This window comes from Protomyctophum bolini, assembly GCF_963924005.1.
Source record: "Protomyctophum bolini genome assembly, chromosome: 17".
In the NCBI taxonomy this organism is placed as follows: Eukaryota; Metazoa; Chordata; class Actinopteri; order Myctophiformes; family Myctophidae; genus Protomyctophum; species Protomyctophum bolini.
In genome coordinates this window covers 14,693,086-14,709,701 of record NC_137878.1, presented here as the reverse complement: position 1 = coordinate 14,709,701, position 16,616 = coordinate 14,693,086, and the positions used below count along the sequence as shown (strand labels likewise).

Here is a 16,616-nt window from a genome sequence, read left to right as displayed (position 1 = left end):
CGTTTGTGTTAAATAACACCATAAACCCGCCATTACCCTTTTCATGTCACGCACCCCCTAGAAGGCGTTCGCGCACCATAAGGGGTGCACGCACCACAGTATGGGAATCCCTGACTTTATTATGTTATACTTTAGCTATTGAAAAATAGCAGATCTACAAGTTCATACTAGCGTGCCACTCAAATCGTGAAAATGCGGCACAAATCTTTGAATATATATTCTTTTTTTTCGACGTCAGGCCTGCAGAAAGGCTGCCTTGCAGTTTTGTGTCTTTAGTAAGCTGCCAGTGTGTGAACGCATCATTCATGAGACCTTATGGAGAACAGTTTTCTCATGGTTTCCTGTGGTCTCGTCCAGCCACAGGAGCCTCTGAGCAGCCTCAAGTCCATGGCTGAGAGAGCAGCACTAAGCTCAGGGATGGAGGGGGACATGCCCTCCCTGCATCTAACCACAGGTACACATTTCATCATTTCCTCATCATTCATATGCTTCCGTCTAGCACACGCACGCGCGCGCGCGCACACACACACACACACACACACACACACACATAGTTGTTGGCCCAGCAGCAGATTTGAACCGGAAACATAACATTGACGCCGCCACATGTATTCCCAGTTCAAATCTGCGGCTGAGCCAATCGAAGTAAGCTATGGGAAGTTGTAGTGAAACAGGAAACCTTGGGGCTACAGTTGAAGCACAGAGCCCCTAGCCCCTCTCTCCCCAATACTCAATGCCCGCCACGCAGAATCACCACCAGCATGTTGTGTACACACATAACACCCATGCAAATGACAACGTGCCCAGTGCCCACATACAGACGGTGAAAATCCTGTGTTCATTAAAATGAGCGGCGCTAAGGCTGTTAAATCAAACTCGGGTAGTGAGTGTGTGTAGGTAAAGACATTTCAACGATAAGGAAAGTGCATGCATGTGGAGATACAGAGATCTCATGCACGCACGTCACGCGCATACACACACACACACACACACACACACAGTCACACACGCAGCCCAGTAGCAGTGTGTTTGATAAAAGGTACTGTATGGCCCCACTTTGCTGCCAGGCAGAGCATAAATAGAAGAGCAGCAGCATACTGGAGCACGGTGTCACCACCTACACTCTACCACCTTCTATACAAGAGCTGCTGATTACTGACTTTCAGCCCTGCCTTGTAACGCTTTCGCTTATATGCTTGTTTATTTATATACTCTGTTGTGTGTTCGTTTTGCATACCGGAAATCAGCAGCTCTACATGCTCACTATCCCCTCAGGCTTTCATTCATTGGGAAACGGCCAGATGTGCTCCGCTCTTCTGTCCATTGGCTGTCCCTCGCTCGGTTGAGCTCCACACATATTGTGCAGCCAAAAAGCCAAACGGGTAGATAGTCTGGCACAATTTAAATTTCGTTTAACTTCATTATTCAGACTGAAAGCCCTTCCCACGGCAGCGGTTTCTGGGATGGGTGTTGCAAAAGTGGCAGTCTTTGCCGATTGGTTCACACCAACCAATCAAAATACCGGTAGTAGCAAAGCATATGATGTCGTTGTCAATCATTGTGGCTAACACTGTTGCTAACTAAACAAACATAGTCAACGTGCAATACTAGCATGTAAACAAACACGGTAAAATATGGTGGATGATGATGTTTCTAAAAACCTGTCGTTTCTGTAAAGAAACTATTTATCATAGCTCACTATCCCCATTTACTTTAGTATACCAGTAGGTTTGATTGATTGATTGAAATATTTATTAACAGTTTGCAGAATTACAGTACATTTCAAGCACAAACTCAATACAAAGACTGTTAACTGTGAGTGGACGACCCAATTAAGCATTACACTTGTTTACAACAGGGTCCACCATGTTCAATTCATCAAAACATTTAGAGACGTACAAATAGACACTTCTATATAGTTAAAGAACAGAACAGGAATTCAGGTACCGTAGTTCAAATTTGTATAGAAAGGCCTAACCAGGGACTGGGGTTGCAAATTCGCCGTGGCTATATACCCTATGTACAACGCAACGGTTTAAAATAAAAGATCGATACGGTCGTAAGTTACCACACTGGTGGCATCCATGTTTTTTTTTTTTTTTTTATCCCACAATTTTGCAACCCATTTTTTCACCCAGTGTCAATTATCTAATGTAATACTGGGCGCTACACTTCCTCTGCCAACCTGGGGGGGGCAGCGGACTGACCTCCTATGCATGAGGAGTCCATGCTGCTTATTTTCACCTGACCGGAGAGAGTTTCCCCGGCCGGACGTAGCGCGTGGAAGGAACATGTTATTCCAATTTCCAACCAGTTCCTTTCCCTTCTATCAGGTGCCCCGGCTGGCCAGGGGGAGGTAGTTTAGAGACCAGGATTACTGCATGTTTTTGTGAGGGAAACTACCCTAAGGGACACGGGGAGAACAAGCAAACTCCAATCAGCTGCTGCGATCAGATTTTTGATCGAGACTAGGCCCGCCATAGGCCAAGTCACCAGACCTGAATCGCCATAACATATTTTTGAGGGGCGCTAGCCCCTCCTATTCCAAGCTTTGTGTGTTTGTGTATACTACAGAATGTGATGATTTGATTGGCTGAGCACGGAATGTGATGATGTATGATGACTTCTATAAACAGCTTTTGTCCCCACACGTCTCATGATTTGCCATTGACCCGGTAAAATAATTCCGGTCAAATGTCTGCTAAATTTTGTCCCCGCCCGCCTCAAGTTTTGCCATTGACGATGAACAGAGAAATTCAGAGAATTCCGCTAAATATGACGTAAATTAAACATCAAAACATTAAACGCCATTGACAAAATGTATGTGATATGTAAACGAGCAAATTACTGACTCAGATTATTGACTGACTGCCTGCAAGACTGCCTGTTGTGTTGCCTAGCGTGGGAGATTACCAGAAACTTGCCTGGTTCTGGCCCGTTTATCGCTTTATTATTAGGGAAATCAACAGTCATAGGCTTCCTCGATTGGCCAAACCAGAGATTACTAGAACCTTGGCTGGACCGTGATTGTGCCGACGATCAGTTTGCTATATTGGGGACTGGCAATGGAGACAACATCCACGACATCAATGCACAATACTCGCACATGTGTCATCCTCTTTGGAGGATCCGAAACACTCGATGGACTGTACATCTTAGACATCTTAGTCCTAGTCTGGAGATGTTATGTAAACTGGCAGTTATTCAGTACGGTCTGGAGCAGTCGGAACTCCCACACGACAGCAGGTGGGAACTGACTACTGACAGCAGAATTAGCTGGTGATAACATGATGGCGATGTTGCACAGAAAGCTGTGACCCATTAAATTAGTTACTTGCTTCCCATCATGCATCTGTATCCCAACATGCATTTCACTGTGTGACACGCGTATATCTATTCTACATCCGAGCATAGACGACATGCAAGGGTACTGTCGCGTACAACACGCGACAGAAACTTGTAACTTTAATTAGAGGCAAACTAATATTGTTTGTGCCGTTTGCTTTGATTGAATAATTGATTGATGTACTATGATTTGATTTGGCTGTGTTCTAAACTAAAGTGTTAGTGTTGATTTTCGTGTATTAATCTAATTATAGTAAACTAATACTATTATGCTAAAAAAGATAAAGATCAAGGGAAAAGAGACCTTTTTACAGTATAATAATGTTTCAAGTTTACACATGTATACAAATAAACAGGCCAACGGCTTAAACAATATAAGTTACTGCTTAAGTTACTGTCGCATGTGCCAAGCTGTCATTCTCTTATATCGTACTTGTATTATTTATTCATTTCCCACCATGGAGTAACCTCGCGGCAGACTATCCACCAAGACCACCATGTATCTTCCACCTCGGAGGAAACTCTGGTAAGGCTGGCAGTGTCGGTAGGCCAATCAGAGGCAGGCGGGGCGTTGCCATGTCTATGCTCGGACGTAGAAAAGATATATGCGCGTGACACACGTGTCACGTGATCTGCGGTAGCCAATCAGAGGAAGGAAATGGCGGTGCGATGCTAGGATTTTTTGTTGTTTTCTTTTTTGAGAAAATGATAAATGTAACCCTCCCTCGTCAGACATCTTCCCTAGCACTACGGCCCCCTCCGGGCCCCCGGCGCTCCCCCAGCAGCACTCCCTGTCGGAGGTGAGCATCCCCCCGTCGCTGGGCGTGTGTCCCCTGGGCCCGGTGCCCCTCTCCAAAGACCAGCTGTACCAAGCGGCCATGCAGGAGTCAGCCTGGACGCACATGCCCCACCCCTCCGACTCTGAGAGGATCAGGTACGTCCCAGACTCCCAGTACAACCACCGGACACTCTTGTCCTGGTGTTTCGCCACCGGGTGGGGCGGGGTTTTGACGTTAGGCATAGTGTTTGTGAGGTTAGGGTTTAGGCATATAACCACACCCACCTGGACAAAACGACAAAGAAAGAGGTGGAAAGTAAATAAAGTATATTTTGTTGTTGTCGTGAGGCCGAAAACCTCTTATCTTGTATAGTTTTTTTCCTAAATTAATACCCTACTTGATCATACTGCAGCGTCACACAAAAGAAGCAAATCCACAAGCTTGTCAATTTTCGATGTTACTTTCTAGATTTAGATTATTATTTTTTATTAGAAACCATGCATTTACCCACTTAGGTTTGAGAACCACTGATTTAGGTCATGTCATTATTTAGGGCATGTCATTATAGGTGAAAGGATAAAGATCTTGTCAAAATGTGTGTCAGATTAGATCCTGTCTTGGCTTGACACGATATATATGCCTCAATAGAAGAGCAGGGAGACTAAATACAACCACCCCAAGTTATACAGTATAGTGTGTGTATATGTGTATTATTCTACCGTACAGATGACACATTTTTCATTAAAAAAATATGTTATGGATATTGAAGTGTGTGTGTGTGTGTGTGTGTGTGTGTGTGTGTGTGCGCGTGTGTGTGTGCGTGCGCTTCCTACACTAGGCAGTACCTGATGCGGAACCCGTGCCCCACGCTGCCTTTCCACCACCAGGTAATGATTATGTAACGGCCTAAACTGACCACAATTATCTCTATTGTTTGCATGATGACCATGAATCATCATCCAGTGAAATGTCATTGGTGACGCTGACAAAGACTCTCCCCTCCCACCAGGTGCCCCCTCCTCACTCAGACTCTGTAGAGTTCTACCAGAGACTGTCCACAGAGACCCTGTTCTTCATCTTCTACTACCTGGAGGTGTGTGTGTGTGTGTGTGTGTGTGTGTGTGTGTGTGTGTGTGTGTGTGTGTGTGTGTGCGTGTGACCGTGTGTGTGTGTGCACGGTGGGTTGTAGCGGTTTGTTGGGGCAAGTGTTGGGGTCTGACAAATAGGGTTCAATAATAATACCCCCAAACACCGTACACGGGATTGACATATAATGATATCAATCCTTGAAGCAAACAATACACACACAATGCCATAGAAAATCATGAAGAAAATACACAGACAGAATTTACCAGCAGTGTATTATATTCAGAAGTGAAAACCAAACCCCAAAATGAAATAAATGTTCATATGTTTTCCTACAGTCAATGCACAGTTCCAGAGTGTCACTCAGAGTGGTCAACAATGTTCAATCAATAATATGACGCACGCAATGAATGTTCAGGAGACAGGAACACAATACAATAGCAATTCATAAATATTCCCCACCGCAAATAAAAGAAACAGTCAGTCAAAACATCAGTCAGTCACTCATGGTCAGGACGCTGTAAATCCCCTCATGGAAAGTTGGTGCAGGTTAGATGTTTCCTCATCAAAACTCTCTCCAGGAGGACCCACACTCAGCCCTAGCGGTCGCTTTATTGCCTTTAAGGCGTATTACTGGTAATGATACAATTGTTCTTATGATGTCTATGATGAGATCTAACAAGATTTTTCTCTCCTCTGCAGGGCACTAAAGCTCAGTATCTGGCAGCCAAAGCGTTGAAGAAGCAGTCATGGAGGTTCCACACCAAGTACATGATGTGGTTCCAGAGACACGAAGAGCCTAAGACCATCACTGACGAGTTTGAGCAGGTCAGTCACTCTGCCTCCTTAACTACTGAAGCCCCATATCGTTGCTGTTGGGCATAAACCTCCTATCTCCATCTTCTAACTTTTTGTGTTTTTTTTTTCATAAATTAACACCCACGTTTTTTAGTGGTGCAACCACTCCAAGGAACAGCAATGTCCCTATGTACCTATCCCTGTGTCCGTCCCTATGTTTAGAGTACCAGTAGGGGCAAAATTGGTGCTGTTGTGCTAGAAACTGAGAGAGAGAGAGAGATAGTGTTGCACTGTTGCCTGCTAATTAGAGAGAGAGAGAGCGGTGTCTGCTAAATGATAATTCCCCCACAGGGTAACTCTGTCATTTCTCGACCGGTTCGGACGCGGGGCGGCTCGCCGGAACCGGGCTGGCACTCTGGGCGCGTTCCTGTGGGCCTGGAAGTTCCGGGGACCCACCGGGGACCCCCATACGGAGTTGCACCACTCAGTTCACACGGGTGTTTTTTTTTTATCACAGAAAGTTAAGGTTGGATATATGAGGTTTCCACCCGACAGAGACGACATACTTTGTTGACCGGGAATTATTTGACCCCCTTCTTTTTTTAACCTCCACGATAAATCCCTACAAGCTCACAAATTGTAAGATTGTAGATCGTATTTTTTCAAGAGGTTGAAGGAGAACACCCCACTATTAATTATGTTGACATTTAGTCAATTTGTCTCAATAACTCTGTCCATCAATGCAAAAAACATTATGATGAGAAAACTCCGTTTTTCTGTCCCGTTCTGCACATGGAGTTTAGCTTGTAGTCACCTTTGATGCCAGTTTCAGATCAAACAAGTCAGCACTGTAGTTGGAAGTATCTTTTTCCAGATGGGAGTATTAGCTAAGGTCTTCCCCCATAGATCTAGAGAGGATTATCCACGTCTCCATTCTCAACCAGACTCCACTGTTGTAACTCCCTGTATGTCGGCATAGATCAGTCGTTGCTTAGGCGTCTGCAGCTCATCCAGAACGCAGCTGCCTGCCTCCTTACTGGCAAAAAGAGGCGGGCTCACATTTCTCCTGTTCTGGCCTCGCTCAGAGGCCGTAGAGCAATTAGTTCTAACATATAAATGGATAGAGTAAATAAAATTAGTTTAATGCTATATTAATTACTTTTTCTGGGGAGTGGGACCCTCTGGAAATCGGTCTGTGACCCACAATTGGATCCCAACCAAAACAGTGGTTTAGAAAACACAGCGCTAGTGTGGAGGACTCCTTTGACGCCGTTTCACAATTCACAGGTTTCGGACGACCCAACAATCCCTGCTTTAATCCCTGCAATCTGAGCTGCTTTCGTTTCGACGATAGAGCAACTGACCAAACTCGACACCATGTATTGATCATTACTCCTACTGCCCACAGGGCATGCACTGTACATGAGGCTGGGAAACAGTGGAGTGCTCCTTTACGCTGTAGAAGGGAACACTGGTTCACTGGAGCGTGTACGTTTCAGTTCACGTTTCACTTTCAAGTAATTTAGTGGACGTTCTTATCCAGTGCAACACTGAGTAAGCAATTAAGGTAATTTAGTGTGTGTGTGTGTGTGTGTGTGTGTGTGTGTGTGTGTGTGTGTGTGTGTGTGTGTGTGTGTGTGTGTGTGTGCGTGTGTGTGCGTGTCCGAGTCTGAATGGTCACTGGCACAACTAGAATCATTTACAATAGAAATGTGCAGGAGTTTATCTTGTTGAAGTCAGTCCTCAAAATGTGTACTCTTTTTAATGGCAGGTGACACATTTTGGCATTTTGAGGGTTTTAATCGCAATAAGTGGTGTACCTATTTTAGGCACGGTATTACAGCCAAAGTCTTCAAATTCAAAACTTCATAACTGTCGACTGTATTTTCGCTGCCCCTCACCCACTTTCAACCGTATCTTCACATAATTGGTCCTCATTCACTCATGTTCACGATAAAACTGTGCTTGCGCTGTCATCTTGTATATCTGCTATTTTTGGGGGGGAAAATGTTTTTTTTAACATAAATCTCTTCTCTTTAGGGGTCCCTGGCACAAAACATTTTCAGAGGTCCATGACCAAATGCATATCAATTTCGGGTTCCTTGACTTGAAAACGTTTGAGAACCAATGAATGAATCATTGTTTTTGTTCCTTGTTTGCACTCTGAAAATTGTTGTCCAACTGACCTCTGCCCCCTCTCTCTTTCTCTCCCTCAGGGAACATACATTTACTTTGACTATGAGAAATGGGGCCAGCGCAAGAAGGAAGGATTCACATTCGAGTACAGGTACCTGGAAGATCGAGACCTCCAGTGACACGCATAGACACAACACACAGAAAACTGACTCACACACACGTACACACACTGACTGACGGATGGACAGACGGACGGATGGACTGACGGAGGAAACAACGAGAGCAGGGGCGAGGTGCAGGCGCAGGTGAAAAAGACAAGCAAAAAGGATTTCGACGGAAAGTAACAAAAGAAGGGTGGACGTTTAAAAAAAGGCCCTTTACATTCCTGGATTTGACACTTGACTTGCGAAGAGGGAAGGAGCCAAGGAAAGAGATGGGAGAACCCCCCCCCCCCCCCCCCCCCCTCCCGAGGGCGTCCGAAGGAAGTCCACGGATGCAGCGTCTGGCGAAGCACTTCAAACCAAGCTCCTCCCTCTTGACCTTCTATGTGTCCACCCCCCCAATACCGTTCCAACACTTGACTCCTTCCATTCCCTCCTTTTCCTTCTGTGTTTCCTCTCTTCTCCTTTCATGTCCTCTCCATCCCTCCATCACTAACAATGCCTTCTTTTCTTTCTCTTCTTTGCAAATTAAGCTGTTTTTATTCTCTTATTAGAACTGGAACTCTCTTTTAAAGACAACAACTCTCTTTTCTTTTGGCGGAATATCATGTAAACAAAAAGGAATAACTTAATCACACAACATCCTGACTATCAAAAGCTCAGTTTTCGCTGTTATGTTTGAAAGCGCTGGTTCTCAATGTCTGGTTCGGGGAGTGGGCCGTGAACCACATGAGTGATTTGGACCAAATTTCACCTATGTCAGACCTTTTGGGACAAACCTGGAGTGCTGCCTCCGACCTAAAGAATGTTGAGGCTGGCATGAAGCTAGCTTTATTTGAAGTTAACTATACTTTCCATTTTAGTTGGTGATGACATTATCGCTGACTACTTATTGTTTTCTCTGAACGGACTAGAGACGTTTCAGGTATGTTCGGAAATATGACCTTTGACATCTGCATTAGATGTCAAACTACACAAGACACACTGCGGGATCAAAGCTATATCATTGGAGTAGGAAACATCACCATCACAGTTCCAAACTGCACAGCAAGCAGCTTATGATTTCATCAGAAACCATGGTGTCCACAAGGACCGTTAGGAGTCTCTAACTCTGAGAATGTACAAATGGAACCAAACAGAATTTGGTACACTCTCAGATTAAAATTACCCCGGAGAATTTTATAGTGTAGACTTTGGTCCCAAAGAGGATTCCATTTTAATGTACACTCTCAGAGTTACAGACCCGTAAAGGGTCAACTTTAACCCCTTTAGCCCGGCCCCCTGGATCCGACATTGAGAACCAGTGTTTAAAACCCACACGTTGCCCCTTCCTCATCCCCCACTCTCCGAGCCAAAGACGATTGGTTGTCGTTATACTGCTGTATATTGAGTGGCAGCATTGCAGTGCAATGAGAACGGATTATGGTGGTAGCCAGCACAATGATCGTCAGAAATGCAACGGAAGACGTGGAAATGAATCTATAATCAAAGAAAGCTTCTGCACGCCTGAGTTGCGTGGCAGAAGATCCAAAGTTGCGCACACACGTAATACGAGACGCTCTCATCATCCATTGTCTCTTAAGCCACACTTGTGCGTGTTGATCAGACCTTTTTGTACTTGCAATTAAGACTTTAACTGAGACTTTGGTCAGGCTTAATTATGACATGCCTGGAAATAAATCATGTCATTGCACATTTTAGATTTTAGTAGGAGTATCAAAACGTTCATTTTCTGATCATACGCCGACGGTATAATCCAAAGTGTTGTGACTTAGGCGCTGGCTGATCAAGTATTCTCTTTGTATGCGTTTTAAGGTCTACAGTACACGGAGTCTAGACCTTAAATCTCACTCATCAACTCGCTCCTTACAAATGGACTCGTTGCCGTCAAAGCGGGGGTTGTACGCGCAAAACACTAAAAAGGAGCAGGGTGCGAAATGGCCACCAAGCCACCAGTTATGTCCCAGTGAATCTTTTGTCTGTTGCTGGTAAAGATACATAGTGTCTACTCTACTACCAGCCCCTTTGGCAGCTAAACCAACCATTGTTTTGGAGGTCCTGTTGTTTTCATAAAATCCAGCTGGCTGGTAATACACTGTGTCTAACGACATTAATTGGGACGAGCCAGTCACTGGTGGCGGGTGGGCCAAGAGATTTGGCTTGACTTTACAGTTTACAGTTGCCTCATACATACAGTACCAGTGAGTTAACCTCCTAACAGTACATACACAAGGAAAAATGCATAATATCATTGCTGTCGGCCAGAAACCTCATATCTCCTCCATATTGTTTAATTTTACTTATTATTTTTTAGGTACATTTACGCCCTACCTGATCATATTACATACGTCACACAAAAGCCTCAAAAGTAGCAGATCCGCCGGCTTGAAGCGCGGTGCAAAGCGACGCGTTTTGAGCTTGTCTATCTGCTACTTTTGATATTTTGGAATTTGTAAAGACATTTCCACCTTACAGAAACGACATTCAAAGTAATGCATACGATGTGGTTGCAAAAATTATTTCCTCATAATGCAATAATGTGACATTTCACGCTTGACCTTCCAGAAATTGAAGGACATGTCGAGTGTCAGATAAATGCCCATACAAATTCTAAATGTATATAACTTTCCAGGTTAACACACTGGTTAACATATGAAAATGAAGCCATTGTACAGTATTGCACTAAATGCGCTACCCTGTTCCTTAGAGAGCCACCAGGTCGCTTCATGCCACAAGGGCTTATAGAAAACTAAGGCCGTTATTTAATAAACCCTTCCTTCCAACCGCACACGCAGCCATCAATCAGCCAGCTACACTTTGTCCTCATCACCAATCACTATAACCAACTCACCAGCCACCTTGGTTGAATATTTGGAAGCCCTATTTAAGGAAATGGGATTTCGCCACTAGCCCTGCCTTTTTAGTTGTTGGTTTCAAGGCCCTGAAGTTCTCAGGAAGATTTCAATAAACCAGTGTTTATCAGGGACCCTCAGGGTTGGGGGGGGGGGGGGGGGGGGAGTGTCCCTTAACCCTCAAATGGCCTGTAACTCTTGACAGTTATGGGAGTCCTTTGAAATTAAAACATTTGAGAACCACTGCAATAAAACCCAAGGTTTCTCAATGACCCAGACTGCTAGGTACTATTATCAGATATATTTTTTCCCCCGGGTATAATGAAATGAGTGCCTGGCCTTGTATCGTTTGGAAAGAAGCCAGCCGTCTTGGTTCTAAGGACCAGGGCTGAGCATCACTCACTACCATAGGTGACAATCCCATTCCTTTAAAAAACACTAAAGAACCACACACGCCAACCACTCAGGGTTTTACAATCTGAACTGAATTCGGGTGCAAACCTCACAATCTCAGAGTTTCGAGCCTGCAGATCTGTATGTATGGTTAAGCAGGGCGTTCATTTACAGAAAAAAAGAGATAGGTGGATTCTGCCCAGACAAAATTGAAACACGCCTGAGGCTGTTGCGGCAGTTGAATCGACAAAGTCTTTCTTTGAACCCTTCATCATTCCTCCTTTTTGGCCCTCCTTCCGCTCTTCTGGTTGTACTGAAACAGCAGGAACCAAGTGACATCTTACCAGCACTGCCGCCCTCCTCCGACCCCTCTTTGGTCTCTACTTCTCAACACTGGATGTTTACATGAAAGAGGGCTTGAACCAGGCAGAACGAACAGGGGGCCCACAATTAATTAACACATTCACTGCCTAAGTAAATATCCCTATTGTTATTGTTGATATTATGTTCTTAGCTTTACCCCCCCTGCCTTCAAAGTCTGTTGCATGAAAACAGTGGTTCTCTAAACTTCCTTTGTGTAATATTTCAGACGAGCATCTCCTGTTTTGTATGCAAGGCCACATACAGTACCACCATAACTCTTGAGTTACAGACCTGTAAAGGGTCCGTCTGATTCCTAACCATCAATAACCATTGGTTGATAGCTGGGGACCCCCTGGAACCCTCTCTTTGAGACCTTTGAGAGCCACTGGCATAGAGCAGCTAGCTGTGTAGCTCTCCTGTCGTAACCCTCCTCGTCTCTCTCTTCCCTCTACTAGGGGTGTAACGATACCAAAAAAGTCACGATACGATAATGTCACAATAATTGTTACATCCCTTCCTCTTTCTTTGGCACTCTTCTCTCGAGCGACGAGCAAGCCAGCGCCATTCTCCTCCCTGTACAGTTATGTTTTCTTAATTTCTTTTTTCGTTTTCTCAGGAAGTGTTTCATTGGCCATTTTAAAGCCAGGAAATAAAGCCACACTTATAATCATTACATACCCCCCCCATTCAGATTAAGCAGACTCACAGCAAAACTACCATTAATTATTTTTCTCAATTCAATCAAATCCGATAATTACCAATGGCCCTCTCATCATAAATAAGGTTCTTATTATTTGTAAGAAAGAAAACAAAAACAAATACGTCTTATCCTCCAACATTTGGAGCGTCAACCGCGGAAGAGACCTTGTATTTCGTTGTTTTTTGAACACGTGTTTGTGTATTATTTCTTTCTTAAGAGAAAAACACATTGAGGAGTTTGACTCTTTCTTAAAAAATGTGGGGGTGTTGGAGGTGGCGTTTTGATAGACGGACAGACAGACAAATCTTTGCTGTCGGGTGGAAACCTTATTATATAATGAAACGGTGGAAATTAATTTGAAGATCAGTTAGTTTCGCTACTTTTGCGCAAAACTCTTGTACGACAAAGTAGGACAATAATTTACAAAAAAAACATAATTTGAAGTAGGAATATACAAGGTTTCTGCTACGATGGTGATGGAAAAATAACTCTTTTCCACATTGACGAGACAGACCAGCTTTTCTTTTCTTTCTCATTTTCATTGAGCATATTTTGGTGAAGCTGAAAGGTGGCGAGAGGGCACCGGAGAAGCCGAAATGTCAATGTCTCTCTCTCTCTCTCTCTCTCTCTCTCTCTCTCTGCCCAACTTTTTACAAAGTGTTGTACAGTTTTTTTGTTTTGTTTTTGTTTTGTTTTTCAAACCAATCCCCTCCTCTCCGCTCTCTCTCTCCCTCTCTCTCATTCTTTCATTTGTCATCGTCATCGGGGACAGCGTGACTAAATTGACACTTGTAAAGTGGAGCTGGGGGGAGGGGCGGGGGGAAGACGAAGCAAAGTACATATTGACATAACCATGAATAAAAGATTGTAAGATATTAATAAAATAATTACTTTTCAGAAAATAAATGACCATTTATTTTAATGTATTGATATATACAACATATTTATAAACTGCACTATGTAACTTTCCTTGATGCTCACGAACCTCTTCAGCTCCTCGATGCGATCCTGCGTCTGTAGGGAGACAGCAGTGGGGGAGAACACACAGATGTCTGTAGGGAGACACAGCAGTGGGGGAGAACACACAGATGTTTCACTTAACTGTAACTTTGTGCAAGTGTTGAATTGATTTACCATTGAACTACTACCGTATTGTCCCGAATATAAGACGATCCCCATTTTTCAAGACTCCTTTGTGGAAAAATAACATTGAATGCCAAATAGTCTAGTCCCTGATTATAATACAACCCTGTTTTTTAGGATATTTCCATTGGAAGAAAACATAGTCTGATATTCAGGCCAATAGGGTAATAGAGCCTGCCTACAAATTAGTTGTGGTAGGTTTGCTGTTTCCATGCAATGTTGTCACCTTTTTTTAGCCCTTACCTGTTTGCATCCCTGAGTCACTGTTTTAGAGAGAGAGCCATGACACAGACAAGGAGAGGGAGACAGCAGACAGGCTGGGATGCAACCGAGACCAGCTACTGTTCATACTGTATGAATGCTGACTGATGATCTGGAGCTCTTCAATGTACAGTAAGTGATTTTGTTGTTATATGCCTCTGTATTCTTCTGTCTCACACTATAGCGTCACGTGATTGTTCAAGTAACTACTGTAGTAACTAAAGTTTCCAAAAAGTACAATGTTTGCAATGTCTCTCAGATCTATAGGGGTTCTTGAAATTAAATGAAAAGGTTTGAGAACCACCAGAATAGATGGAATCATCTTTATTGTCACATCACAAATGTGCTTTTGTAAAATAAAAAAATGTTTTTAATACATTTTAATAGCATATCCATTTTAACTAAATGAAGTACATTAGCTTTATAAATAAGGTGCATGAGCATAGAAGCTAGTATACTGCATACTGTCATGCCATTAGTGCAAGAAGAGTATGTGTTGTGCATTAAGGTGCATCGCAAGTTGATAGATGGATGGATGGATAGATCCAATAATCGCTGTTAGTTGCAGCCCTACCTAGCTCCCCAACCTGTTGTGTGTTTATGAGAGTGGCTAGATGAAAGCAATGCTGCACAGAGTGGATCTGGGGCACAGCCAGGCCAGATAAATAATACACAGTAGTGTAGTGCTTCTCAAAGCATTCTCATGTCCAGGACCTGCACTGCACATCAAACTGCTGTCTAAACCTGTGGCTCTCGGTTTCGGCCCGGGGAAACCCTCCAGGGGTCCTTGGAAGGGGGTTCCCCAGCTAAATTAGTTATAGTATACAATTTAGGCATTTGGCAGATGCTCTTAATCCAGAGCGACTTGAAACATTGTTTCTGGACATAGGAGGGAGCTAGTGCCCCTCAAAAATAGAAAAATGTCAGCACTTGCGCGGGAAACCCGGGTTCAAACCCGGGGTAGAAGAGGAAAGTTAGTTAGATAAGATGAACTACTTTAGCTGGGGAAGCCCTTTTCCCCCAGACCCCACTTTGACAAGCTCTGCTTTGGATGGAGAGCAACTTGATGAAGGCAGAGTCAATCTGGGGCACGGCCAGCTGAATAATACACACTGCTACTCTGCTCTGAAGTCACACACACGACATGGGCACTGGTACAAAGTACTGTACTCGACTACTTTATTATTACTTTATTACTACAAATACCACTTCAGCTAATCGAAAATAGCCAAAATTACAAGCCACAAGTTTGTGAGCTTGTAGACCTGCAGTTCCCGAAAGCGTCTGACGATTTTGGCAAATTTTGTGAAATGGGTCATGAATGACTACTATTACCTTTTGCGTGCAAACATTTTGATTACAAGGCCTTTATATTTGCTTCTTCTTCCACTGGCTTCTCTCCTAGTTCGGCCATGCGATATGGAGTGCAGCAGTCAACATGCATTCATGTGATGGGGAATCACATGAATATTACAATACGCAGCGCCAGTAATGCTAGGTAATGTGTCAGGCCTTCTTAAGAACGTTTGAGTGCAATTTACCTCCTCCTTCCATGGAAACAATGGAGCTATAATGGGCCTGCACAGTATAGGTGGGAGAGAGAGAGGGGCAGAGAATGGAGGAGACGGGGGAACAGGCTGTTCCCGTGTCGTAAGTGCACGCACCTTTTTAATTTCTTGGCCATTATGGAGGAAGTGCATTAGTCGACATGTAGTTTGGCACACAAGTCGAAGTGAGGGTGACATACAGCAGTGGTTCCCAAACTGGCAGTCGGTGTAATTGAGGTCATAAAATAAAAATAAAAATAAATTAAAATGAATGTCAACTAACCAACAAACTATACTATAAAAATGGTCAAACTAAATGTAATGCATCAACTCCTACAAGTGCTTGTCAGGGTGGGGGGGTCCCCAGTTCGAATAGGATTATTTTGGGTTGGTCACAGCCTGAAAAGTTTGGGAACCTTTGGCATACAGATCTAGCCTGGCTAATCAGCCGTTGGCAAAAGAAATTGCCTGCCGGCACGGTGTGATTTGAGTCTGGCTAATAAGCCGAGCTAATACAGATCTACAGTACACGGAGTACAGACAGTAGTAGGGAGGCATGGGTGATATGACTTAAAATCACTATCACCATTATTTCAAATGTTTGCCTCATTTACAATGAATGAACAATTTGCTGTGTTTTTTTTATAGTGAAAATATCAGATCTACAAGCTGTCAATGGTGTCGCGATGCAATCAGACTCAGATTAAAAATACATTTCGTCAACCTACCTCAAACCCTAAGCTAACCATAACCGCAAGCACAGGAGCAGCGCATGTTTGACCACATGTCCGACCGTTGTTTCCGCATGTCGGACCTTTGGTATGTCGGATCAGCGTGTGCATTCCCATTTCGGTACCCAGGTCATCTACGTACGACCATGTTTTGTGTTTAAGAAGCTTTTCTAGCTTTTATTTTGTATTTAAAAAATGCAGTGGAAAAATACATTCTGCCATTATTCATTTCCACAGTTCATTTTATGCATTTCCAAGGATTCCTTTTTGTGATGTCCTTTTGCACATGTTTATAGTCTCCTTATATTAAGACAGGAAGTG

At 43.6% G+C, this 16,616-nt stretch overlaps 1 protein-coding gene across 4 annotated transcripts in view; it reads left to right on the top strand.

Annotated features, from left to right (window-relative positions):
* Window positions 1-13,494, top strand: part of LOC308331472 (CCR4-NOT transcription complex subunit 3-like) — a 44,216-nt gene extending 30,722 nt beyond the window's left edge. For all 4 annotated transcript variants that reach the window (XM_080786922.1, XM_080786921.1, XM_080786920.1 and 1 more), the window contains 6 exons: window positions 358-454; window positions 4,078-4,279; window positions 4,963-5,011; window positions 5,134-5,217; window positions 5,913-6,038; window positions 8,225-13,494. In XM_080786922.1, coding sequence (XP_080643048.1) covers window positions 358-454; window positions 4,078-4,279; window positions 4,963-5,011; window positions 5,134-5,217; window positions 5,913-6,038; window positions 8,225-8,323 — 657 coding nt within the window. In that variant the 3' untranslated portion in view covers window positions 8,324-13,494. The remainder of the gene's footprint in view (window positions 1-357; window positions 455-4,077; window positions 4,280-4,962; window positions 5,012-5,133; window positions 5,218-5,912; window positions 6,039-8,224) is intronic.
* Window positions 13,495-16,616: the final 3,122 nt, after the last annotated feature.